This window comes from Etheostoma spectabile, chromosome 22 (genome assembly GCF_008692095.1).
Source record: "Etheostoma spectabile isolate EspeVRDwgs_2016 chromosome 22, UIUC_Espe_1.0, whole genome shotgun sequence".
NCBI lineage: Eukaryota > Metazoa > Chordata > Actinopteri > Perciformes > Percidae > Etheostoma > Etheostoma spectabile.
In genome coordinates this window covers 361779-389270 of record NC_045754.1, presented here as the reverse complement: position 1 = coordinate 389270, position 27492 = coordinate 361779, and the positions used below count along the sequence as shown (strand labels likewise).

At 39.5% G+C, this 27492-nt stretch overlaps 1 protein-coding gene across 1 annotated transcript in view; it reads left to right on the top strand.

The window, feature by feature from the left end:
• vstm2a (V-set and transmembrane domain containing 2A) overlaps nt 1-27492 on the top strand; it is a 122085-nt gene that overhangs the window by 51984 nt on the left and 42609 nt on the right. Inside the window, exons 3-4 of the mRNA XM_032503981.1 lie at nt 20237-20287; nt 25194-25530. Of these exons, the coding sequence (XP_032359872.1) occupies nt 20237-20287; nt 25194-25530 (388 nt within the window). The remainder of the gene's footprint in view (nt 1-20236; nt 20288-25193; nt 25531-27492) is intronic.

The following is a 27492-nucleotide window of genomic DNA, read 5'->3' as shown; positions in this document are numbered from 1 at the left end:
CATCTTGTTGTCCAATTGACATGCCTGTTATATTTTGGTGTGTTCTTACCACCATTGCCAGTGGTTCTAGAGCCATTATGAACAGCAGGGAGGATCCCCTTGTCTATATCCTCTTTGTATCTTAACTGAACCTGCCCACGAGCAAAAACAGCACCTCTGATTCATAGTTTAATCATTTAATAACAATAAAAGATAGAGACTTACCAAAAGTTGCAGCTAAAAGCTAACGAGTTAGCGGTTATGGAAGTTTCTTCGGGGTCTTTCTAGCCTCTACAGGTGATTTTCTATCTAGCCTGGAACTTGTGCCTTTTTCAGGGTCGTTGAGCATTAAATCCAAACTGTTACATCCAGGATTTATCCACTTGACATCCATAATTCATCGCGTTTTCGCTCATTCCTCCCGCTAGCTGCCTACTCCGTGTCTCCTCTCTGGGTGTTTACGAAAGTAGCATGCCCATATATGGGAGACAACGTCACCCACAGTGTATGGAAGGGGGACAACGTAACCCGAATTTACGGAGGGTGAAGAGTGCCCAATCATCCCAGTCAAATTAGTCTAGTATGCAATCAAAGATGTTATAGCGGACAAGATAGATATCTACCATTTAACAGAAGAGAATGGCGTTATTGGTTTGAGATTTGGCATATATTGGGGCCTTTTTTGAAGAAATGTAAACAATAAATGTTTTGGCAACAAAGTAACTAGTGCTCCCCTTAGAGATGTTGGAAGGATTCCATTGAGAAAAGATTCCTTAAACATTTCTAATAACGCTTGCATCAGTCTATTCTTCAACATTTTGTAAACCTCAATGGGTATCCCATCTGGTCCAGGGGTTTTCCCTCTTTTGATACTGTCAATAGCCATAGATAGTGCCACTAAATTAATATCTTTCGCTAGTTCTTCCTTAAGTATTTCTGATATCTTGGGAATGTTGATGTTTTTCAGGGAATGGTTCATTTCAAATGTATTGAGACCTACTTCTGAGCTATAAAGCTTTTCATAAAATATTTTGAAGTTTTCGTTTATTTCAATAGGATCGACAATATCTTCGTCATTATCTTTTGTAATGAGGTTATAAGTCTTTCATTCTAAAGTTGTTTTATGTGCAATGCCAGCACTCTGCCAAGTTTTTCTCCGTCGTCGTACAATGCCTGTTTAAGCCGTAATGAACTTGATGAAGCTCTTGTTGTAGATATTTCATTATATTGCGTTCTCAACAGGAGTAATTTTTGGTGGTCCTCTTGAGAATCTGACTGGTAGTATTCATCCTCTAATCTCTGTATTTCTTCTTCTAATGATTTTGTCTTTTTGTAAGTTTCTTTGGTTTAGAGCTAATAATGTAAATTATTTGTCCCCTAATAAAGGACTTAAACGCTTCCCTTCTGATACTCCCTGAGGGTTCTATCGCATTTGTTTCAAAGTAGTATTTAATCTGTTAATCTAAGAAAGTAGCAAAGACAGTATCTGCCAACCATTTTGTTTTAAATCTCCATTTGGGAATATCACTAGACAAATTGGGATCATAATAGACTAAGGAGTTTGGGGCATGGTCTGACAGGAGTATGGCATCATAGAAAACCTCCTTTATTTTACATTTTAGTATTGTTGAAACCAGAAGGAAATCTATGTGAGAATACGACTGGTGTTGACCGAGAAACATGAATATTGTTAAGCAATAATACAGCACCAGGTGAAGATTCAATAGTTAGAAATAAATTTTGGAAAAATTTGGGTTTGTCTGCGTTTGGAGCATATACATTTATTAGAATTAATTGTTCCCTGAGAAATATAAATAATCAATCAATCGCCCTGCCTTATCTTTGACGATGTTGTGAATTTGTAGTGGAATAGAGTCAGGGATTAAAGTCATGACACCCCTTGCCTGAGAAGTAAAGGGGGCTGAAGGAGTTTTACCCTTCCCCCTCCTCCTCACTTCAACTCATCCTCATGTATTAGGTTTTTTATGTGAAGGAGTACTATATTAGATTGTAATGTTTTAATCCTGTTCATAACTTTCCTGACTTTTTATTTTTTTGTAGCCCTCTCCAGTTTCAGGATGTAATTCTAACCTCAAGAGACATATTGACCAACTCTTTTGAATCTTCCCAACACTTTCAGTAATTTCAGACCTAACAAAGAACAAAGAACAAAATTATTCCCCTCGACCACATTAATCCGCCTGAATACTACCCCGTCAGGTGTTCCCCACCTTCATGTAGTGGACCTCCAGAAAGCAAAAAACTGGTCCACACAGTGTGAGTGTAAAGCTATGCTAATGTGAAAATAAAAAATAAAATCAACAAACAGAATTAGTGAAACTACTCTGCTACTACGATTCAGAAAATTCTTTTAAAGCAACCCAGCAACGAAAAAAGCTTCCACATTTACTTAATTAAACAGAGCATATTAAACCAAAGAATTGATCCATTGACTGAGGACGGAGAGCGAGCAGAACTCAGTGTAACAACTTGATTAACTTTCACTGTACTGTCCACTCCCATCTACACTGTATCCAAATATCAGAACAATGTCATATTTGGTGGTTTTAGATTATTTATTGTTTCCGACGGTGTCATCTGTTCATCAATACCTCCATCCGGATGATTCTCCGACTGGATCTTCTTAACGAACCGTTCAGCTGCGTCGGCGATGTTGCAGATGTGTGAACGCTCCTTGTAGTTAATAAGCCGGGAAGGAGGGATCGTAGCGTACCGGAGCCCCAATGAACTGAGTTGTCGCCTCACCTCCTCAAACTCTTTTAGCTTCTTGTGCATCTCTGCCGTCATGTCCTGGTAGAACCTCACCGGCTGATTCTTGAAGAGGACAAGTCTTTTCACCCGTGCTACTCTCATCACCTCTTCTTTGTCTTTGTAATTCAGGAAATTCATTATGAGGGTTCTGGGTCAGCCAGTCTTATGTTGTATTCTTGGTCCAAGCCTGCGTGCTCTTTCCACCGTAATTTTCTCTGGCTAGCTCCAGCGCCTCCTGTATCCAGCTCTCCAAGAATCCAGAGGTGTCTTCACCCTCCGCACCCTCTGGTAGATTAACCAACTGTTCATTAGAGCAACAAAAACGAGTTTCCAGGCCCAACATTTTCTCTTCCAAGTCTTCACTTTTTCCCATCTAGATTTTTCACCTTCTCTTGGAGTGCAGTCACATTGTCTTCTTTTATTGAGATTTTCGCGGACATGATGTGATCGAATTTGGACCAGACCTCAGTCTTCATGGTGTTAATAGCTGCCAGAATTAATGTCAAAGAGTTACCAGACTCTTCCCTGGCAGTAGTAGTGTCTCCCTTTGGCTGTTTCTCGGGGCCAGAGCTAACAGCGGGGCTAGCGCTAACGCTAGCTTCCATGGTCTTGTTGTTAGTGGTGAGCTTGGCCTTGGCAGTTGAAGTTGTGAAATTAGTCAATTCGGTTTGTTGTGATTGATTGATTGATTTTATTTAAGATTTGATATTCATGATTTAACAAATCAACTTTGAGAAATATGCAAAGAGTCTTCTTCTTCCAAAAAGCTAAGCCAGATGTCTGATGCCCATAATGTTAAGGCAGACTTTCAGAGAGTTAAGACAATTAAGTGCATGGAGCCAGATGTAATTACAGGAAGATTGCTTAAGTACTGTTCAGAACAGCTCTGTGAGGTGTTCTGTAATATATTTAGGATGTCTCTGAAGCAGCGATGGCTCCCAAAGTTATGGAAGGAGTCTACTGTTGTTCCGGTGGCTAAAAGCGGAACCCCTAAGGTGCTAAATGACCTTAGACCATGCAGTGGCACTGACTTGGTCATAAAGTAATTTGAAAGGCAGGTCAAAAGGGAATTGTTAAGTATGGTGGGGTGGGGACTCTGGACCCCATGCAGTTTGCATATAGGGCAGGGATGGGGGTTGAGGAGGCCTCAATCACTTTACTTAACTTTCTGAATAAGCACCTGTAAGGTCCTGGCACCCATTCCCGACTTTTATTCATGGATTTTTCATTAGCTTTTAATACTATCCAGCCACACAATTTTAGCTCGAAAACTGCTAACCTATTTTTATCTTGATGTACATTTTGTCGGCTGGATTGTAGATTTTCCAACACTTAGGTGTCAGAGGGTTGGGGTAAATGGCTCTCTGTCAGAACAGCTCTCATCTTCCACTGGCTCTCTTCAGGGCTGCATCCTGTCCCCATTGTTGTATATTCTTTACACCAATAACTGTAGAAGCCAACATGTGGACAAGAAAATTCCACATAATGGCAACAGGAGGTAGGCCTTAAAGTCAAGGTGCTATACTTTAACGAACTCCTCCAACAGATTTCACCTGATTGACTTCAAATTCATCTTGTGCCATCTCAATCCCTTAATGAGTTTTTGTCCAACATGTTGACTGTGTTGGCCATTTTGAGCATTTATTGATAAACAAAGAAGTTGTTGTAACTTGAGTATACGTTGTCCAATTTGGCCCACATTTTTCTTGATTGACAAGGGTCCAGGCCTGAGGACATCTATAAGCAAAAATTGACTTTTGGTTATAGAGCCCCCTGCTGGCAACAGGAAATCCGCTTTAAAACACACATCATCCGATTTAAATAAAACTTAAAATGTGTGGTCTACATGTGATACTGAGCCACCCCCAATACTTCAACCACAGCCACTTACTCAGGCCACACCCTTTTCATAACATTTGAATTGTTTAAGGTAGAGTCTTGTGTGAGGTGTCATTGAACTCAGCAGATAGTTCCTTCTTCATTGATGATGGTTTGGCACCAAGAACACTGAAAATATCTTTCAAACAAATCTTAAGAATCAGAGGTTGTAAAAGGGAAGAATGATTTTCTATGATTTAGCCACGCCCCCCTTCCATTGGTGACAGTGTCACAATGAGAGGCGTCTGCCAGTAACCCCAGCGTGTAAGCTTTAATTTACATGTAATGTAGAATTTTTTAGAGATTGCTCCAGTGATAAATTTGGTTGTGTGTATTACATACAGGAAACATTTTTCTACTCATGTCTTTGTATTGTTGTCTTGTATTGTATTGTTGTGTATGTTGTTTGAATGTGTTTCTTTTTTATCTTGCACTCCTGACTGCATTTTAAGTGTCCCATTTTGGATAATAAATTGATTGAACTGAACTAAATGACTTCATCAAAGTAATGTAACTTTTTACATTTGATTACTTTTTGATTAATTGTCTAACGTCCAATTTTACAAAAATAATACTAAAAAATAGTTTTAGGACGGCAGTACTTCACTTAGTCTATACAGTTATATTTATATCATTACATTGCAAATAGTTATTTGCTGCTATGTTCTAAATTTCTTGTACAGCCCTTTTAATGATACCTGTTGTTATCTGCTATGAACCAGAATCCGAATCAGAAAACACAAGGAATTTGCCTTGGTGGTTGGTGCATACATGAAAAGAAATATGCAAATCATGAACATGAAATAAACAATAAATACAGAAACAAATAAATACAAAATAGTCGTTTAACACAAAGACGTAAGAAGCTGAATGGTTTAGTGTAGGATGGGATGGGTCAAGTTCAGTGGGGGTCCAGGGCTTTGTTAGTAAGGCTGACTACAGAGGGGAAGAAACTGTTTTTGTGGTTGACAGTGTGCCAACTGCTGGCAAAATTAATGATGCATTATTTGAATGCACTAGCACTAGTCTGATTTACTGCCCTAACGATCATATGAATAATCATTTTCATTTTCTTGAATAGCACTAACAAATAATGTAATGCTTGTAATAGGGGTCTCATTCATATGTATCGTTTTAAAAGGCCAAGACAAGTGACATATTTTCTCATTGGAGTTTGGAGGATTTGCCTGTGTGTGTGTCTGTCTGATTTATTGCCTTTCCATTCATGGCGCTTTTATAACTGAGCACTAATATAGACTGTCAGTTTGTCGTGTCTCTTTTTGGATCCAAACAATTTGGCTGTATTATTGAATTATTTTATTATTTTTTAAGCGTTTGCCTTTATTTAATAAGTGACAGGGAAGGGAAAATTGTGGGGAGATAGAGAGGTGGATAACATATAACAAAAGTCCCCATCTGGAAAGAAGCCTTTCAATTACATGTGGTCATATTGTATGTGTTATAAACCACCAAGCCATGATACGAATTCCCTGCACATTCTATTAACAGTGTTGTCATCTTCTGCATCCTTTTTTTTGTTTCTTCTTGTATGTTATTGTAAGAATTGTGTATACTTTGAAATACAATATTACGTATTCGCCAGTGACAAACTTAGGGACCTATTTTCTAAGCGCACAGCAAAAAGCGCCTGGCGCAAGTGCGTTTAGGGCGTGCACGAATCCACCTTTGCTAGTTCAGTTTAACGGGGGGGGGGCAAGATAGCAATACGCCAAGAATTCACATACAGATTGCACACACCTCCCTGTAAGACCAGCATGCCAATTGGCGCACAGATGGGCGCAGGTGCATTTGTTATTTAAACAACATGGGCACTGGATGGGAAATTGACAACTGCGTCAGTCTTAAACTAGCAAAGACACTTGCGTCTGACTTTGCTCGGCGCTGTGCTGGGTGCAAGATAGGGCCCTTAGTTTCATTGCAGACGTGTTTACTGTTGGCTGGGGTTGTTGTGCTGTTCAGCAGACATTACTCAGTCATGACTAATGACATCGGCAGGCAGAAATACAGTGACCAGGTTCCAGTCTATATATTTGAGGGAAAAAAAAACTGAATTGTGTTTCAATGAGTGGATTCTCATACTTGGCGAATTTGTTCTTATTATTGTAAAGAACAACAGTGTGGGGTTAAATGATTTGTAGTGTTCTATGGCTTTCTTTTGGCTTTATGTGTGTGTCTTCATTTTGCGCATTTTATGTCATAGAAAGGCAATTTCAAACTAAAAAGTTATTAAGTGGGTGATAGTCATCTGTCAAAGGTCCTCTATTGCACAAATTATTTTGACAAAAACAACATAATTACCTAAATAAAAAGACATGTTTAAGAGAAGCATTTGGCATGTTATAAATTGAAATCTTGATACATGCATGAGACATTAAAAAAGTATTTGTCTAAGTGCAGCAATTTTGATGAAACTTGAAAAGATGATGGAAGAGCTGAAAGCACTCTAGCAGCCCTTTGGGCCCGGGCGACTAATTGTAATTTGCTGAAGCTAACGCTATGGGAGTATGATGCTCCGACACAAAGAGAGTCAAGTGCATGTCTGAGGATGTCTGCACGACTTGTTTCAAGAGCAGTAGCTGAAAAGAGGGAAAATGTCTGATTTTGACCTCACCGTTGCGCACTGGGACTGTTGTGTCCTCATTGCAACAGTAATATGGCTGCCAAAGGGTGTCATGAATAGAGCTGAGATGATAACAGTGATGCAGTGCATGTGACTTTATGGCATTTTTAGTGTCAGTCCAAAGAACCATCTTCTTTTGGTTGCATCTCACAGTTCAATAAGATCACTGCTTTGGTCTTTAATTCCTGCAACATTGGCTTGTCAAAGGATCATTTCCCCTTTACTGGATAAAGTAATGGAGTAATTGTACACAATTCAAGCACTTTCATGTTTTCTACACGCACAATTGCAGGCTTTACATGTAATTAACATAGCTCTTGTCATAAACCAATGGGCTGTGAAGGGGATTACTGTTTGCATGTGAATGGGACCCGTGTCAGCTGTGGGATGTAATTAGAGTTAACAACTAAGCTTAGACCCAAAACATCTTCAAGCGGGAGTCAGTGAGCATTGTAATTAGGAAACACTTTACAGGGCACACTACTGTGCTTTATGTACTTTCACTTTACACCCACTACAGCCCCACTTTGTTCTTAAAGACGAGGCACACTGCCACCAATAGCCTCATCTGGAGGAGAGATTGAATGTGAAATTCATTAAAAACATTCATAGCTCATTATCGGATGTGATTAAGTTGTCCTGGCTTTTAATGGATCTTGATGGCGGCAAACACATCCATCATAATTGGAGATGTGTTACTTAGTATCAATATGCTGTCAATTTGTAGGTTCCTTACACAGGCAGTGATTACTTCTCTATTGCATTGCCCTAGAGGTTTGGTTATATGCATTCATAAGATTAATTACTTTGCACTGAACTTAGTAAACAAACTCACAAGTGTTGTGCTTGCACTGCATAAGTGGAGTTGTATACGTTAAGAGAACTACTCTGATTTTGAATTGAGGAAAAAAGCATATAAAATCCAACGTTATACAGTTCACTTGACTTTACACGGAATATGTCCCACTTATTTTGAGAAGGTCAGTCTCACAATAGCAGAACAAGTGTAGCAAAACTATTCTAAACTTCAGTGGACAACAATATGATGCTTAGCATTCTGTCCAAATCAAATGGATATCTTGAACATTATCCAAGCTTTGGCAGAATTGTCCAATATGGACTTTCTTGCCATTAAGGTTCATAGACCATAAGACAGTTTATTTGCTACTAATTTCCGAGGTTGGAATCACGTTGAGAAAGAATTGCTTCTTAGCCAGTATTAATAGCAACCACCAGAGTATTTTTTTTTAGTTTATTTAACCTTTATTTAACCAGGAAGTCCCTTGAGATTGAAATCTCTTTTTCGAGGGAGACCTGGCCAAGACGGCACACCAGTTACAATATAAACAGAAATACAACAGACAAAAATCACACATAGAGTTTTAATTTTAACATGGCCTTAAATTCATTTAATGGGACTAGATCATTTAGATGGAGCAAGTTTTGCAAATTATTCCAAGACCATGGAGCAAAGTAAGAGAAGGCTTTCTTCCCCAGCTCAGTAAAAACCCTTGGAACCTGGTAGGAGCGCCACCTGGTGGAACAGAGATGAAAATGGCTGGAATTCAGCTTGAGGAGATTACATAAATATGCCAGCAGTTTACCCAGCATGGCCTTGTATAGACAAATATACAAGTATGACACTATATGTACTGTATTAAGGCTGACTGCCTTGTCTAACCTACTGGTCTTCCGGTCAGTGGGCAGAGAAGCCTGCTGAAGTATAAGGAGCAGCCTACACAATATACAAACAGAGGTACAGACAGTAACAGCAATGTTGCCATAGACAGAGCGAATAATGGTACAGATATTCATAGCAATGGTTATGATAATAATCGTAATGTTAATGATAACAATAACCGTAATAACAGCAATAGGACTAGTAACAATAATTGTAGCAGAGAGTGTCAAGCAGGAACATGGAGGCAGCAGGTGACTCCAACCACAGATCCAGAACGAGAAACACTTGCAGGAAGTGATAGGAGGAGAGAGGAGAGGGGAAAGAGAACACAAGACTCCGGGGGTTAGAGAGCACAAGACTCGGGAAAGGAAAGACGTTGCGTGAGTAACATGCATTAATGGGATGAGGTTGCATACAAATGAAAAGAAGGAGGAAGAGAGTGGAGTTTAGTGCATCATGGGAAGTCCCCCGGCAGTCTAGGCCTGTAGCAGCATAACTAAGGGATAGTTCAGGACCTATAACATATTGTCTTCTATGAATATGGCATCTTCCTAAATTGCATATTATTGCCCTTGCCTTGCTGCTTCAGACTGCATTCTCCTGTGTTTGCGGTAGACTACGGCAGCCTGAATGTTTCGTCCATTGTACAAAGGAAATTATTAATACACATCTTCAGTGTTAGTCTGTTTAATGTAGATCACAGAAATTTGATGGCCAGTGGGGCCCCACCACAGCGTCATTTCATTTCTCAGATATGATTGGCTGTCTGGCGCAGCGCCAACAGTTGGCAAGAAGAACAAATATTGGAGATTGTGTTATCAGCTAACTTGAAAAATTATCAAAGTGGATTTTATATTCGATCACAGGTTTGAACCCTATGGAGGAGAAACTGGAATTAAAACGGCGTGGTACCCATCAGCCTCGGGATATTGTCATCACTCAAACTGCTGGTAAAATTAACCGCGGTTTAACATGGAGTGGTTAACTTACCAAATAAGTTGTTTTCCCAATGGATGAAGTGTTGCGCTGCCTTTCTCTTAGAGAGCCCTCAGCCTTGGTGTATGAAAACACATTTTATCATCCTGACTTTGTGGTGCCGGTCCGCATGTTGTGTTGGATCAATTGATACTACGTTAGATGGTGACAAGTGTGTACATTACATTACATGACATTAACTTTTTCTGGCTAAACTGTAATGTTACTACCATGGCCCCTAAAAGCACCATTATCTGAAGGTGCCTGTAGCCGGGCATACAGTCACCTTATGACGACTGAACAACTGGTGCTGGAAGCCACATCGCACAATGTGTTCACGTTATAATGCTCTCTGATTTGTGGAGCAATACGGTTTGTTGAAATGTTGACATGAGTGAGATACTATTACAGTTTTACTGGTATGTCTTTTGAAATTGTGCCCCACCAATTTCTTTGATGTAAAAACCCCATTGGATTTAAGTGTCCATATCAATACCTTTGTGGATATGTGTCTCTTGTTGGCTGGACTGCTTAGCTTACTTTTTTATTTCTCTGTATTTGTTTAATGTCTATGCAATAATACACCAAAGCAAATTCCTTGTATGTGAAAACCTACTTGGCAATAAATAGGATTTTTATTCGTATTGTGTTAGTCACTATCTTTTTAGAAGATTGCTCTGTTTTTATTTGGCAGCTGTCTTTTTATGATATTAATCAAATCAAACAACCCTTTTTATTCTGACTCTTGCTTCCATGATTCCTATTGCATATGATTCTTTCACAGCATCAACACCAGTTGAGGAAAGATTTTAAAAAAATCCAGAGATACCATTTTTAAACATCATTAATTTGTGATGGTCGACGACCAGAGATGGCAAAAGTACTCAAGGCTGTCTGCCAATAGGCCTAAAACATATAGCCTGTTAATTGTGACAGAGACTGGGACTCCATGTTAATAAGATTCTGACCTAGTAGCAAGATATGAATTCAAGTGTGATTCTGTGAGAAGTCTGTGAATATTCCCATCCAATTAGATTCAATTTGGTATTGATGACACAAAAATAATAACTCCAGTGAAATTATTTTAAATTTAGTGAGGACTAGATCAGGACTGTATTTAGAGCTGATTCTGGTTTCCAACTTCGGCCCAGGAGTGTCTGTTAAAACACCGACGGAGACAACTTCTCTCTGTTGATGCTTTATTACAATCAAGCATTGGTATAAACATGGGCGTGGGTAGCTCTGCTATGGCTGTGTGTGTGGTAATAAAAGAAATAAACAACATTGCAAAGGCTACCATACACAATGCATAGAAATCATGTATGCTAGTAAATAATAACAATAAACCCATTATTAATTACATTATCTTAATGAGCAAGGATGTTCAACAATCGCCATTATATTGAATCAACAGCCAGGTGCAGCCTAGCTAACAGGTGAAGAACACAAACAAGCTAACTTTCAAATTTGCCAGAACTACAGACTAATACAACAACAGGCTTAAATGAACTGACAATATAAGTTATATGACTTACAGTTCTCAAAGATGCACACAATCTCAACTGATTATCCTCTAGACAGCTAGTCTCTTTTTCTTTTATCTCACTTTTTTCTCCATGTGCCGTGCGTGCCCGCTCGCGGTGTGAGGCGCGTGTCCGCGTTATTCTCCGACATGCACTCACAATCACACCTGATAGACAACCTTTTGTAAAAAACTAAAGTAACAAGCCAATTTTGTAAGATGTATGGAGTAGAAAGTACTGATATTTGTGTTAAAATGTAAGGAGTAAAAGGAAAAAGTCGCCCAAAAAAATAAATAGTAAAGTAAAAATAACTGAAAAATCTTCTTAAGTACAGTAACAAAGTATTTGTACTTTGTTACTTCCCATCTCTGTAAACAACTAACACCATGACATGGTGGTTCAGATCGTTGAGACATTTTCTGATATTAAAACCTGTTGATGCTGCACTGGGAATATCATTATGTGTCACAGTGTGCACATTTGGCCAGTTGTAAGACAAGAGAGACACCAGTTAACAACTAAATGGATCCAGATGTGTTGGGAACATAGTCAAGTGCTACTAAACTGTTTAGGAACTTTCGGTACAGGATTTCATTCACATCTAAATATAAAATGTGTGTGATGTTCTGTCCAGAGAATTAAAAGTTTCACAAAACATCAAATATCAGTTAAAAAAAACAATTAACACAAAGTATCTTAAAGTCCCACACAATAACAAATCTACATTCCTATAAAGAGTCACATTACTTGGACCTAAGTCAAGCTTCATGAATCTGATGATAGGGCAAATGTGCACCATCAATTTTCCATTTACTTAATGTGCTGCCACTGACAGGCTCAGATTGTTATTAAAACTGTCTGACAACATTATTGAAAGCAACCTACTGAGAAAGGCATTTTTGTGTAAAGCATTGTGTGTGAGGCGTAAGATGGTAGGAGTTAGTGAATCATATTTTGCTAAGTTGTAGGTGAGATAATTTTCCAACATATTTCAACATTTGCAAATACTTGGATAAGCATCCTGCGAAAGTTGTGAGGGGCAGCATTACTCCATGGCAACGCAACCCGGTCGCCCGGCAGTTTGTGAAATGGTCACATTATTTTTATCTATCGATTCGTAAACAGGGACACGATGTTCACACTTTCACACACAACAACAGACGGTTGTGGTTAGGAAAAGAACAACGGGGGAAGGAACCGTCACACGCAGGAGATGGCAACAACAACAGGACGGTTATGGTTCAGAGAAGAAGAACGCGGAAAGTAACTGCCACACACGGAACACGATCCCTGATCTTCAGCATAAAAGTCCTGTGTTGTGTTGTTCCTCATGCAGATTTTCGGCTTTTCAAAACTGCTCACTACCGTAATTGTGCTGTTATCACAAAAGATTATTCCCAATAAAATACATTAGTTTAACATCAGTGCTCACCACCACAAAAAAAACATTACCATTTCATAAACGGCCATAAGACTGGGCTGTGCAGCATCTAGTCTGCAGAATCCAATGGGGATAAAAAGAAAGTTGTCATTGACAGATAACTACAAAGGACAGGGAATGATTTAAAGCATATTTTATGGAACTGGTATTAGTGGGTCAATTCTCTGTTTTTCAACCAACCTGGCAACACTGCACTCTAGCTAGAGGTAGCACAATCAGGCTTGTCTGCCGGGCTTATATCTGCTCAGAACAATACAGCAGATGTTGTGACGTGAGTTTTATGAACATAAAAATATAAGGTTATTGTCTACTGGTGGCCTGTCGGCGGCACAGAGCTCCAGAGAGTTGGTTTGACAGCAGGCACATGTCAGTTGTCAGAGACTATGCAGAGCACCGTCATAAAAACACAGACAGTATGACAGTGACATTTAAAACACATTATTTACTCAGTGGTTTTTTAGACATGAGAAATACTTTAAAAATACTAATGTTTAAAAATACAAAAATGGTCAAAGAGCTACCTGTAGATGTAATGCTATTAAATTGATGTCAAGTAGCCAACTTTGTGTGTCTGTTTTATTTCGGAATGGCCTTTGTGTGTCAGTTAATCAATTAATCAATTTATTTGACACATGAAACTTACGAGAATGTAAACACGTTTGTCTTTCAAATTCCCTCTGCATTCAATAGAACAGCGCTACAACCAGCCTTAGCCACGCTCGTTGATAGATTAAACTTCGCCTATAACTTTGCCTTATCCGGTCGGCAAAACTCCGAAGACATCTTCCTTTAGTTAGAATGACTTCAGTGCTTAACTCCAAGTTTTCCAGAGTCAGGGCCAAAGACAATTTGAAACACAATCTTCTTTGTTTTCAAGTAGCAGGAAATACACACTGAACCGTCGCAACTCAACAATCCTTATGTTAAACCCGTCCATCAACTCTATACACAATGTGATTGGCCTGACCAGAATTAGGTTTTTCCAGCTTGCAAATAACATTTGCTACCGCTAGGGTGCGTCAAGATTTCTAGGCTACATCACAGTTGCATTTAAGTGGAATATTACTGCTTCCTATGATATTTAAAGGACAATTTAGAGTTTGGGTTGTGTGTCCAGGGTTATGTAATTTTAATCTGTCTTTCAAAAAAATACTAAGATGGCATCACATAATAGAAATTTGTGATGATAAGCTTTTCACAGCAGTATAATGTACCCATTTCCTCTACACCATATTTTAAGATTACTTGGTTTAATGTGTCTTATGAAGTCCATGACCGAGTTTAACCTCCTCTGAGTGTTGGTGTTTGTAAAACTGATGATTGCTGGATAAACTTGTTTAAATATTTGGTCTTTTTAATATGTTTTCAATGGCCATACATGTCTATCATCCGGGGTCAGGGCTCTCACATTATATCCTATCCCGTCACAGTATGAGCTGTAATACAATCACAGCCACACAGGGTGGTCTAGTCTATATTTCAGTTTAAATGATAACAATTTTTCTTCATGTGACGTTAATTTAGTCGCAGCAACTCAATGGAGCTCTTTTGATGCACAATAATTGCAGAGCACATTTTACAAGAAGTCAATTTGAGATTTGCATGAAGAATGGCAGCGTGTCATGGTGGAAGGGTTTTGCAATAAAAAGACAAGAGATCGAAATTGAGATACTTGTGAGCAGCCGTGGCTTTGGCTCAGAAGGCACTCATGCGATAGAAATGAAATATAAATGGGAAAATAATGGAGGTTTATTCCACCAGTGTCATTGAAAACTTTTACATTGCTGTCACAGGCTCCAAACTTACTTCTGGGAACATTTGCCAGGTACATTTAGGTCAAGAATTTTTTGTTGTTTAAACGTTTTTATCTGTTCTTTTTGATGACACAGCAGCAACATCTTAGTGGCAGATAAATGCCGTTAACAGCGCATGATAAATGCAAGGATTCGGAATTGATATTGGACATTCATTATGCCACAATTACCTTAATTGCATTTGCACAGTGTTGGGTGACTAATGGCTTCACACTAAAAAAATACTGACTATTTTTTTAGATTTAGTGGCTTCAAATTCAAAGAGTCAATTTGGATAAAACATTTTAAAATATTTGAAAGGCAGAGGTGAAAGCAGACGTGGATTCATTACCAAAATGTGAACAAGGTGGGCACAGTCAGCTGACCCAGGGACCAAGCAAAGGGATATAGTCCGGAAAACAAAAATGATTCATATTGTCAGTCCTTTTATCAGGCCCCACTGTTTCAACACACATTTAGCAGTTTGCTCTTTAAAATACTGCTTTGTGTGATTAGCCTGTGTCCTGATAAACTGTTTCTTTAGTTAGTATGTTGTCTCTTGAAAGTCTGCTCTTTTTGCTAATATGCGGGATGTCTATTAGCTCAGGAGCCGCTCCAGCTCCAAAAGTAAAGAAACACATCATTAAATCAAAAGGTATCTCGGATGGGTGCATGTTGTAAATGAGTACATATTTCAAAAAATTTTAATTTAGCTTTTAACAAAAAAAAACATCAAACTCCTTGTTTACATATGCCCACAGCAACAGTGGTGGAAATGTTAGTTTCTACACATTAGGACTGTTGAGCTAATTCAATTCCATTTCAGAATAAAGTTTGTTTTACTTGCAACGGTCTACAATGTTATGAAACCTGCCAGTTTACTGCAATGTGACGTGACATTGTGTTGTCTCCATAGCAACGACTCTTTGTATTTCCGTTCCAACTTGCGACTTTTTTAGCTGGATATCATTTGTTGTGTTAAAATGTGAATATTGTTAGTGATAGTGAGATGCTTGCTACAGCTGCATTTCTAGAGGTGAATCAGCTAAAACGTTTTAGTGTTCTGATTCACGACTTTGTTCTAGGGCACTCCCTCTCTTCAGTCACTCGCTTAACCACATTACCCTGCTGGCGGGTGGTCGTTGGGCCTCTGTCTAAAACTCCATTTAGACCAGTTTACAGTTTGTAACTTAGAATAAAAATGGACTTAAGAATAATTTTATTTCTACAGTTTGTAGCTGACTTTACAAGCTGACTTCTCTATTGCCAGGTGTCCCTTACGTTCTTGTATCAGCCACTGGCAATTTGACAGACTGACTTGCTGGCGACGCCATCAGCTGGTTTATGTCGAGTCGAGATTGGTTGTTTCAGACGATGTAAAATGGTTTAATCTCAACGTGAATATTTGTTCTGAACTGGGCTTAACAGAACCAACGTCTGGTCTATTTTTGGTCAGTTAGTGTTGACAGTTGGCAGATACAAAAAAATTATTTTACTCACGTTTGTGTCACTTGTGTGTTGTTGTGTGCCGGTATGGTGAATAATAAAAGAAGAACTCCCTCAGTGGGCTATACAGTTCACTTCCCCATCACCCGCTACATCCATTTTCCTTGTTGTTTTTACCTTTTCAGTGCAAAGAATAGTTGATGTTCTCACAGGATTTGTGTGGTTGTCTACCTCTTGAAGTCCAGTGGTTACTGTCAGTGTGTTGTATAGTGTATTTAGTGGTAAGGTTTACCACTAAATACACTTGACCTGACAGTCAAAGACAAGTTGGTGGGAACAATCTGTTATTTGTCCGGTCAGCTTTGTCCCAAGCTAGTGTTTTTACCAGCTAGATGCTTGTAGGGCTTGCTACTACCAGTCAATCAATTCCTCTTCAATGACCACTGACAAGCAAAGAGAACAGGTTACACCTTCCTACAACCGCGATGGCTGCACCTGATTGGACAAAAGCTTCAGTCGTGGGGCTATCTGCTCCCGGATTTCAAAAAGACAAACACGGCAGCTTGTTTGCAAAATTATCTAATATTTTACAAAAATAGTTAATAAAAATGTGTTTCTGGAAACATTTTATTCAGAAATAAGCCATGCATGAGTTTTTGATTGGCAGCTTGATGAGACAACTGATGGCTCAGTCCTTGATTTGCACAATGTAGCCTGGATTCAACTTTATGCAAATGAGCAGTGGACAACTAGATGCCGCAACGTTACCAGAAGGCATTGCACAGCTGCTCACATAGACAATGATTGGTAAGCGTGGAAATGACACTTGCCAGTGGACACGTACCAGCTCTAGTCTGAGACAGAACACATGTTGGGCTGCTGGTATTGAAGGCAAATATGCATTTGTCCATTCATCACGTAGTCTCTCAAACCATACTCTTTACTGTATCATGGATGGAGGCCCAGAGTGAGAACCGGCAGTCCCGGACAGCCCTGAGGGAGATACTAGCGCAGAAAGAAGTTAAAAATAAATCTATGATTTTTCATAAGACTGTGAATGCATCCATCACCAACACAACTGGTGATTTGCAGTGCAAAATGTGGAATAATTCATCAAGATGACAAGTTTGGTATTTTGTAATAGTCTGGTGCTGGTTGCACAAAATGTAACCAATTGATCTGCTGTGCTCAATTGCCCCTTGACATTGCACATCATCACTCAGTTAGAGACTGCAGATGGACCTGCTGCCTTCAGATGGCTGTAAAGAGTCACAAGAGAAAAGGAAAGGCCTTCAGCTCAGGCTATTTACTGTCAAAGATTACAAAGCTGGTAAGAATAATGGATAAGTAAATATATGAAAGTGGAAAGACTAACAAAACATTAATACATGAGTTTATGTAATGTAAGGGAGGTTTACATGGGTGTGTGCCTTCACCACATAGATTTACTAAGCGTTTAAGGCGTTTTCACACCAACAGCCTTTAGTTCGGTTGAATCAAACTAGAGTTTGTTGGCCCTGCTGGTGCGGTTTGTTTGGGCAGGTGAGAATGCAGCAATCGAACTCTAGTATGCACCAAAGTGGACCAAACAAGGGTACCAAGACCTGTTTGAAGAGGATGTCTCGGTACGCTTTCAATCCAACTCTGGAACGGTTCGTAACCCTAACCCATGATCCGTCCTCGAACCACACCAACTATACAAACTCCACAGGTCAAAGCTAATGCCTCCTGTAATCAGGAGTGTTTAGCAATCTGTGATGAGGCAGAGCAGCAAACTGTAGCAGCTTGCAGTGTTTCTATCACAGAAATGACTGCGGTCAAGGTCGCCGTCCGTCACTTGTATCTCTGTAGTCAAATAGGCAGCTGCTAAAATTGGAGACACTGGCAGAGTAGAGTGAAGTCTCGGTGTCCAGAGTAGATGTAGTAATGTCTCTTGCAAAAAAATGTCTAATCATTTTAACTAAATGAGCTGGTTTGACCACTAGACCAGAACACAGGACCTTCTTTCTGTATTTACTGTCTTGCTCCCACCCCCAGATATATCTGACCAATAAGAGGAATGGACGTTTTTGCCTGATTTGTAATGACACAATTTGGTACGCTTGGATTTTTCCAAGTGTGAAACTAAACCAAACCAAACCAACCAAAGGCAAATCGCTCCCAGTTTACTAACTCACTTTCAACTCATTCAGAAAGCCAACGAACTACAGGTGTGAACGAGTGCTGAGCAGCCACCCTGCTCTGAGCAGGCAGGTAGTGGGCCATGCAAGACGCAATTATTAGTGACACCAAGATTGCAGTGCACCACTGGATTTTCATCTACACCCTCTCCTGCACCTCTGCTTCTGCTGGGGTGCATGGCAAGTCACTATGATACCAAACCAGCGCAGTCAAAGAGATAAAATGTTGGGGTGTTGCATTGTGCGCTCACACCAAAAGACCACAAAACACTGTGGAGTGGGATGATTTTCCCAAACAGTATATATAGTAATTATAAATAAATAAATATTACAGTCAGAAGAGAATAATGCAAATTTCAGTAATCACTGAAGCAATGACAACATGTTGCTTGTGTTACTGCTTTGACAGAAGTCAGTAAAGGATTTTAATTAAAACAAAGAACTAGGAATAATTCATTAAAAACTATTTAGCATTACATTGATTAAACATTGGACACTAGAAAATAATAGCCTAGAGTTCAGCTGTTCGGTAATGAAAAGCTATTCTAATAGCCCCATAGGACATTCCATAATGAAATGTTTGAGAAGCAATTAAACCGTTTTCCACCATCTTCATCACTGTGACCAGGTTTTCCAGCAGCAGCCACTATGTGTAGACCAGAGTAGGGCATCTGTCTTCAAGTGGAACCCTAACTTTATTCTCATCATGTGACATATATAGACTGCACACCCAGCCCATATAACCACTGACAAGTTTGTAAAAGAGGAAGCTGAAATTGATGACTTGAAACAGCCCGACGCCAAGACTTGAGAACAATTAATCCTTCCTCACAGTAAAGACATCTCCCTGATAGAAAAGCGGATGCCAGGTCCATCTGTGAAGTCAATATGTAAGAGTCATGCATACATGCAGACAGAGAAAGCTATGGCTCCTAATTCTGTTCATTAATCACCTGTCTGCCGAACATCCTCATGAGAAAAGCGCCTGTTTTCTCCGAGGTAATTACTGCACTTGAAGACACGCTATCTGCTTCAAATGCTCATAAGTAGCCATCTTATCCTACCCTTCTTTTTTTTGTCTTAGCCATGGAGCTCTAATGTCGTTTAGAAATTTCCTCCTCCACCTCTCAAGCCTTTTCTGCTGCACTGCTCATGTTCAGCTTCAGCTTTTAGTCAGCAGACTTTTTTTGGGCAAACATCCATTTGGCATCTGATGTAAGATAAATAAATAAATTATAGCCACTAAAATCAATGCCCAGTCCATGATGTAGGCTTAGTGCTTGCCACTGTGCTAGAATTATGCCACCAGAGCTCAAACAGGAGCATTTCTTGAGCCCCAGAGCTAAACTGCTGTTAAGTACTCTTTGTGCTTTTTTGTGCTTCCTTCTGACATTTAATAATTAAAGTTTTTATTCATAATATAACTTTTACTGCAGACTGATGGAGGTTTTGAGCCATCCTTTGTCTCAGGAAGGTGTTAGTTTGTCACACAGCATCCTGGTCTGAACCAGTTTTCCCATTGATACACTGCATCATCTGGAAACTTTTCCTGTCTTGACTTGTCTTGTCTTTTTGTATTTTCTCTACAGAACCACTCAAAGAATCTAAAAATAAATCAAAAATGGTTGCAAGAGCAACATCTTTCTGCATTTATTTTTAAAGGCAGAAGAACAGTAGCCATGCAATCACACAGTTTGTAAACTGTGTGGAATGGAATGAAATATTAATAACCATCAGCAGATAGATGATGGCATTTTTTTTAAGTTGTTGTGGTAATCCTGTAGCTGGTTTTAGGGACTCTGACACTAGACTTGCATAACATACATACTTGAATGTGACCTCAGCGTGGTTCTTTGAGAGCTACACTGCAGCAGACACTACAGCACTAATGCTCTCTTTCTCCTTCTCTTGCTTTGTGTGTTCCCAGATGGAGATGATACCAGAGCCTGATCCTGATGATGAGGGGACAAAAATAAGTGTAAGTTGAATAGCACGTCATGTGTTCCTAGTTGCAACCTATCGCTTTTCAAATGTGTGCCGCGTTGTTGGCAGCATTTCATTCCCAGCAAACACAACAGCAGCTGATTTCCACCGAATAATACACCTTCAACCGGAGAAAAGAGCTAATCAGTGAAATCAGTGGCAGTGTATTATTACTGTCAGAGTGGTTCCCTTCCTGCGTTCATCCCCTGCCAACCGTTCTGCCCTTTTCCTGTCTTTCTGTATGTGCATTCTGTGCCCAGTGCAACACACTTCCTCCCAATTACCTCACTGGAGTCCACAGATAGTCAAACAGTCATGTGCACTGTAAAGTGACAGGTCTTGCATCAAGGTAACATAGATATTTTAAATTATTACTTAAATTATGGTTTATTGCTAATGGAATTATAATTTCTGAGTTATGTTAACATTGTAAATTAATGGCATACATCTATTAACATTTTAGTTAAGTTAAAAAGGTTGCCAGTGATTTGAGGCACAAAACAGGAACCACTAAAACCACAACCTTTCCCTTACCTTAAATGTTTTATTTTTCCACCTTTAATTGACAGGACAGTTAGGTAAGAAAGGGCAGAGTGAGGGGGAAGACATGCAGGAAATCGTCACAGGTCGGAATTGAACCTGAACCTCTGCGTCAAGACATAAACCTCTATGTAAACGTGTGCCTGCTCACCAACTGAGCCAACCCGGCCACCCCCGACCCTACATTTCTAAACCTAACCACATGCAGCACTCAGAATGTTAACACAATTTTCCATTTCATAGACTGTAGAAATAATGGACATAGCATCAGTAACGTCAACCATTGGTTTGTGAACTGCCATTCTGAAGCCTGAAGTTTACAGTTTGGCAGTCACCATCTTGGAATTTTTTACCATTTTGGGACAAGGACGACGCTATGGGAGAATGACGTGGCTAAGCTAGTGTCTCTATGGTTTCAATGGGTGATGCGGTAAGCAATGCGGAAGCTAAATGCTAAAGATGGAAAGTTGCTGATTTTCAACCCTTTTAGCGCGAGTCATTAAGCAGAGTTTTCACCAGTGCTCAAACACCTCCGAACACTGCCGCTGGTTATCTGCATGTACAGCATTACTGAAAATTTGACAGACTTTCCCTTAAGTTAGCAGCTAACGCTTGGGGTTGCTAGCTAGCTTTGGTTGATGTTACAAACACTGAACAAGACATGTATAGGTGACCAAACTGTTCTAATTAGCTTTTATGAAGTTAAAAACACTGTAAGAGGGTATTTAAGATAAAAACATGGACAGCACCCCAAAAACAAGTTCACGACTATTTAATTAACACAGTGCCATGGAAACATATTGCTAAGCCTCATCATGATGGACAGGTTGGCGAGTAGCCACGCCTTAAAGCATCCTCTGCTTTATTGTCTTTTTTAAAATAATTGGGAACATAATTTACAAAATGAACATCATGCTGTATTGAAGAAGACTTGAAAACCAGCAATTGAAACCATAAACGCTTGTTAAAATGCTACTGGGTCAATATCCAGTGAGAGGTACGGTCATTTCCTCATAAACCACAGTAGAAGTGAACTTATTTCTGGAGCCAGTGGAGTCGTCCCCTGTTGGAAATGAGGTAGAATGCAGATGTAACGCAGTTCCTGACGTTGCCGCTTGCTCCAGTCAAAGTGCGGTGCTTTTTTAGTTTACCCCAATCTTCTGTCTATGACCTCTGTAAGGTGTGAGAATGTAGCATTATATGTACTGGAAATGTTTTTTTTTGTCATTGAACATAGTTTAATGGCAAATATGAGGTTAATAACAAACAAAATACAAAATAAAATAGCTGTGTATTAACACAATTGTAGACTGGCTCACATATCACACTTTTTTAAACATTAAACATTTAATATTATTCCTAAGGATGTTGCTTATTAGATATGAACATTTTCTGTTATAGAGAAATACTCAAAGTGGGAAACCAGGTTTCCAGAGGCTGTACCAATTTACTCAGGTGTTTCACCAAATGCAACCCTACACCTAAAAAGGCCAAGATTTAATATCCTTTTAAACATGATGAGTTGTATTAAACCATTGCAGGCAACACTACAAATCAATGAGCATGACTGCTCTGTGACTAAGTACCTTAATATCTGCCAAAAACACATATTACCATTTAGCTATTTTATCTATTACCAGATTCTCCGCTGACTTGGCAGAAAACTTACTCTATAAAGATACCGATTTTTAAAAAATTGCTTTATCAAATCAAATACATGTACGGTGATATAGGATTTTATTTAGATCGCCTATTTCAAGACACCAGAAGATTTTGTGCTCAAACCAGTAAACAGAAGACATTGGCTCGAGTGCCATGTGATGATGGCTGCTAGAAGACATGTTTCCACCGAGCTCCCGCTCCCACTCATCTTATATTAATATTTAACTTATTTTATTTAAGCTTATTAATATGACTCAGTAGTGCAAGAATCAGCAGCAAGAAGAAAAAGTACCCTTCTGACAACAAGTGATCAAACAGACGAAAATCAACTCATGAACAATTACTACTGCTACAACTGCTAGCCAAAAAACAGACTCGCCATTTACAGGTGAGGAGCCTGTAAACACAGGCTCTAATTTGCGATGTGACTTAAAACTTTAGCTCCATGATTGAAGACAACGTTTACAGAGACTTTGGAAGAAGTATCCACGCCACTGCAAAGCCAGTTGTAACCCATTACTGAGGCAGAGCAGAGAGTGTAGGAGGATATGGTGACTGGTATAAAGGGAAGGCTTGCTGAAACAGAGAGGAAAATTAAGTTAATGGACGATTGCATGGATGATATGGAGAACCACAGCAGGTAGGATGACATTCATGTTCACAACCTGAAAGAAGGTACGGAGGGACCACTTCTTTGAAACTTGGCTGCCCACCATTGCTCAGTATAGAAGCGAGTCCAGGTGTTAAAGCTTGTATTAAGTTATTAATTGATCGGGTGCCGAGGGGCGTTTGTCCCCGCCTGATGATTATTAAACTACACAACTCCAGTGATAAACTGATAATAATGGCTGCAGTGAGGTCGACGCCGACTCTCAAACATTAACGACAGCGGATCTTCAATCATCAGGATTTATCACCTGCGATCTGAGAGAGGTGACTAGCCTTCCATGGTGTGTGACAGTCTCTGAACGACAAGGGCATCCGCTGTAATATGCGCTTCCCAGCTACACAGACTGTGAACCACAACCACCACTGAGCACAAGTTTGAAACACAAAGGGATACAGATAACTTTGTTAACATGTTGACATAAAGTCAGAAGACAAACACCTGCAAATCGTGGCTTTAATCTCATCTTCTTGCTGGATCTGGGGGACCACATGGTCACAGCAAATTAAGCAAATTAAGGTCTACCTAAAGTTTTTTTTAACCTTAAAGTTTTTTGTTTGGTTCACTTCCACATAAGACTTTTAAAAGGCGCAAATGGTGATCTGGCTTCAATTTATGTTTTTTGTTCAATATTTGTGTTGTGATATACAGCCACCTCCTCAATTTGGTCATTCTGTGTTAATATTTAATGAGGGGCTTTCTGTGTGATTAATAATACCAGTGGCTTTATGTTGACACGTGCCTAGAATAATAACATTATGTTGTGGGAGCGGGAGTGGGATATGGAGTTGTTTTTTTCTTCGCTCTGGAAGTGGAAACTCCTTTTAGTAGCATGTGCTCCTATAAAAACTGCAGTTAACTGCTGTCTGGCGTCTGAGATGGATCATAGCTCCACCTGGAACCCAACCTCCCTCCAAAATGGTGAGAGCCACAATTGAGCTTTGCCCTGATCTTGGCCTATTTGACGCATTGAGCGGCATTAATCAACGAGAGAAAGATTTCACATTGATTATATGTTTGTCTTTAGATCTGTCCTTGATAGGACTGGAGCTTGCTCCATTAGCACATGCATTTTCCCAGACCACTCTTCGGTATCTTTAGAAATATTCCCACCTTATCGTGACCATTTTTCTAGACACTGGCGTTGAAATTTATCTCTTCTTGGCAACCCTGCATTCTTGACATATTTAGAAAATCAATGGGAACTTTTTATTTCTACAAATGATTCATCTGGGGTTTCTGCTTCGTCTTTGTGGGAAACAGGCAAGGCTTTTCTTAGAGGGTCCATAATTTCCTACACAGCAGCAAAAAGGAAAGAGTACATTAGCTAAACAATTAGAGCTTGAGCAAGACATTGCTAGCCTGGAAAGAAACTTTAAGGCATCTCCCTCCACTTCTGGACTGAAGAAATGCTGTCAGTTTGGCCTGGGTTCGGCAACCCTTTCTCAATTACCTTTCCTAGTGATCCCTTTTGATTTAATGCAGAAAGGGCGTCCACACCTTACCTTCACAAATAAGTCATAGATTGTTTAACTTCTTCCTTTGACATGACTCTAATGCAAATAATAACGTATATGATATGATCCCAATACGTGTTGATGTAACATGTACAATGTACATTATTACTCTGTTTGGCAAGATCTGAAATGTCTGATTCTTTGTTTGTTAATGTAAAAATTAATAAAATATTACTGAAAAAAAAAAGAAAAGAAAAAAAGTAGTCCGGAGCTCTCAAGTTTTACCACAAGATAGAAGGAAAACCCAGGATCCAGTGTGCTTATGGAACACAGTTCCAGAACTACTATACAAACTCTGATCTGTGCATCAAGCAACATATTTTAACCTGTCATTATCATTTTACACCACTTATATGTGTATATGTCTGAGTCCAACTTCCCCTCAATATGTTTGTATCCAAATGTCACAGTTTAATGACAATAAGGGACAGAATAAAGTGGCATGATGTGTCGTGAAATCTTCTTGGGTTCCATCCCTGTTATGACACTCTGGTCTTTTTCAATCACTCTAACAGACAGTGAAAGTCCAGGGCAACGACATCTCACACAAGCTGCAGATCTCAAGAGTCGGCAAGAGTGACGAAGGACTATATGAGTGCCGAGTGACACGAGCTAACTACGGAGAGATTGTGGAGTACAAAGCTCAAGCCTGGCTGAAGGTTAATGCCACTGCCAGGCCTCGACGACCACTGCTGCCTCCCAAGAAAAGCTCCCCGCTGCACCTGACAGACAAGAAGCCAAGGAAGTCCAACTCACCTCTGGGCCAGGACAGCATGAGTTCAGACCAGAGAGTGGCCTCCACCTCCACCTCCCACACATCCTCCAATACAGCTAAACACAACCCCAGCTCAGGTAAGGCCCTGGGGGAAGCTTACATAATGAGGGCACAGTGGAACACAAAAAGAACTCATGCAGTCAGAGTTTAACTACCAGCATACAGCCTGGTCTGCAATGTTCCTGATGTGTTTGACACGTTTGTGAGTCACTTACCTAAAAAAAGTTGTTGGGGGAGGATATACAACAACCAACAACAGACTTCAGCATGCAGTTATACAACTGTCCATTGTAAAATAGGCTTTTTAGAAAACAGAAGCCCACTCAAGTTGTATGCAAATATAATAGCTCAGCATCTCAGGTAAAAAGAAGACACTTTTACCTTAATTCTGACAATTAAATTGTTAATATCAATGTTGTTAAGAATCCTTGAAGAAATATTTTTTTAAATGACTTCCCGTCTAAAATTCTGTCTTCTTCAAGTACTGTAATTGCGGAAGTTATAATGGACGTGCATGTTTATGGAGCCCAATTGGAGAATCATGCGACGGGCATTGTCACTGTTACACTATCAATGAATCCAACTGAATGAGACACCGCTATTAATATTAATAATAATAAAAATAATTACCATTGAAACAAGGGACTAGGGTGATGCAGTCGTTTTTCCCTCAGATGAGGATCAGAGCCAAAATTAGTTATTCTTTCAGTCACCACAAAGAAGAAGTCTGTGGTTTTATTTCATCTGGAGTGTTAAAATTCTCTTCATTGAGGCATAAATTACAAGTCAATCACCTGCCTGCAGCATACCAAAAACGCTGCTGCTAGGCTCTTAACTAATTCTATGAGATGAGAACACATTCCACCCTTTATGCATCTCTTTGCATGCTGCTCATAAGTTTTGATTTTAAGACGTAACTGTTAACGTTAAAGCACTGCATGTCAGGCTCCCAGCTATATTATAGAAATAGTTATCCCCATGAGCAGCTTCTGAGATCCCCAGGAAGGCCTCCTCTGGTGCTTCTTAAAACTCAGCTTATTACCCAGGGTATCCTTGCTGCAGGGTGCTTGGCTATAGGACTCCCTGCCTGAGTAGGCTAATCCAAATCAGGAGCACATTTCAAAATTATTTTCCACATTTATTTGGTAAGAATGTCATTGCTCCTTTTTATTATCCTCAATTGCTTAAAAGTTTGTTGTGGGTAGAATTTGAACATGCCCATATTGATAGAGAGACACAGGGAGAGTAGTGTAAGATGAGCCAGTTTTTACTTATGTGCATCTCCAGCCAAGGGAGATTGAGAGAAATACAATGAAGACATCTGTAAATTTGGGATGTTGCCTATCAACTGAAAATATAAGAAAAAAAAGTGTTCATGTTACTCAACTTACCTCAGACTAGGGGTAAGTTGAGCCATCTGGGGGTAAATTAACCATCTTATTTTTCCTGATTTAATGCAAGCATAATAAAAACAAATAACATGCCTCTTTAAATAAACAAACGTTTAATAATACACTTACCTTTCCTAACATTGTTATTTTTTTTAAAGCTACCTGAAACAACACAAAACAAACCAAACCAATTAAAGTTACATTTTTCCTTTAATCTTTTATTTTTTTGTGTTGGTGAACAATAGTTTTAAACATTTCTGTTAAGTGAAGGACTGCCAGCATAGTTTTCAGGATTAAGAAATATGGTTATATGCTGTCAGTTTGGCCTGGGTTAGATCGAATCCAACCAGTAAGAGCTCTGTTGTAATAGGTCTTCAATGAACCATAGACTCTCTTGTCCAGAGGCTGCAGGCATTGAGATGTGTGGGGTGGATTTGTGAGCATAACAATCCCCTTACTCTTTGCTAAATCCAGTGCCCTCAGTGAATTATGGGCCTCGTGGTTTTTAAGGAGTAGCAGCATGGGATGGTCAGAGGAGCACTTGGTATGCTGATCCAGATGTTCAAGGAACTCAGCAAAGGTGTCTTCATTGAGCCAGATCTGGTGTGGGAACCAATTGATCTTGGAGTTGCTCCTGGAAGGAAATTG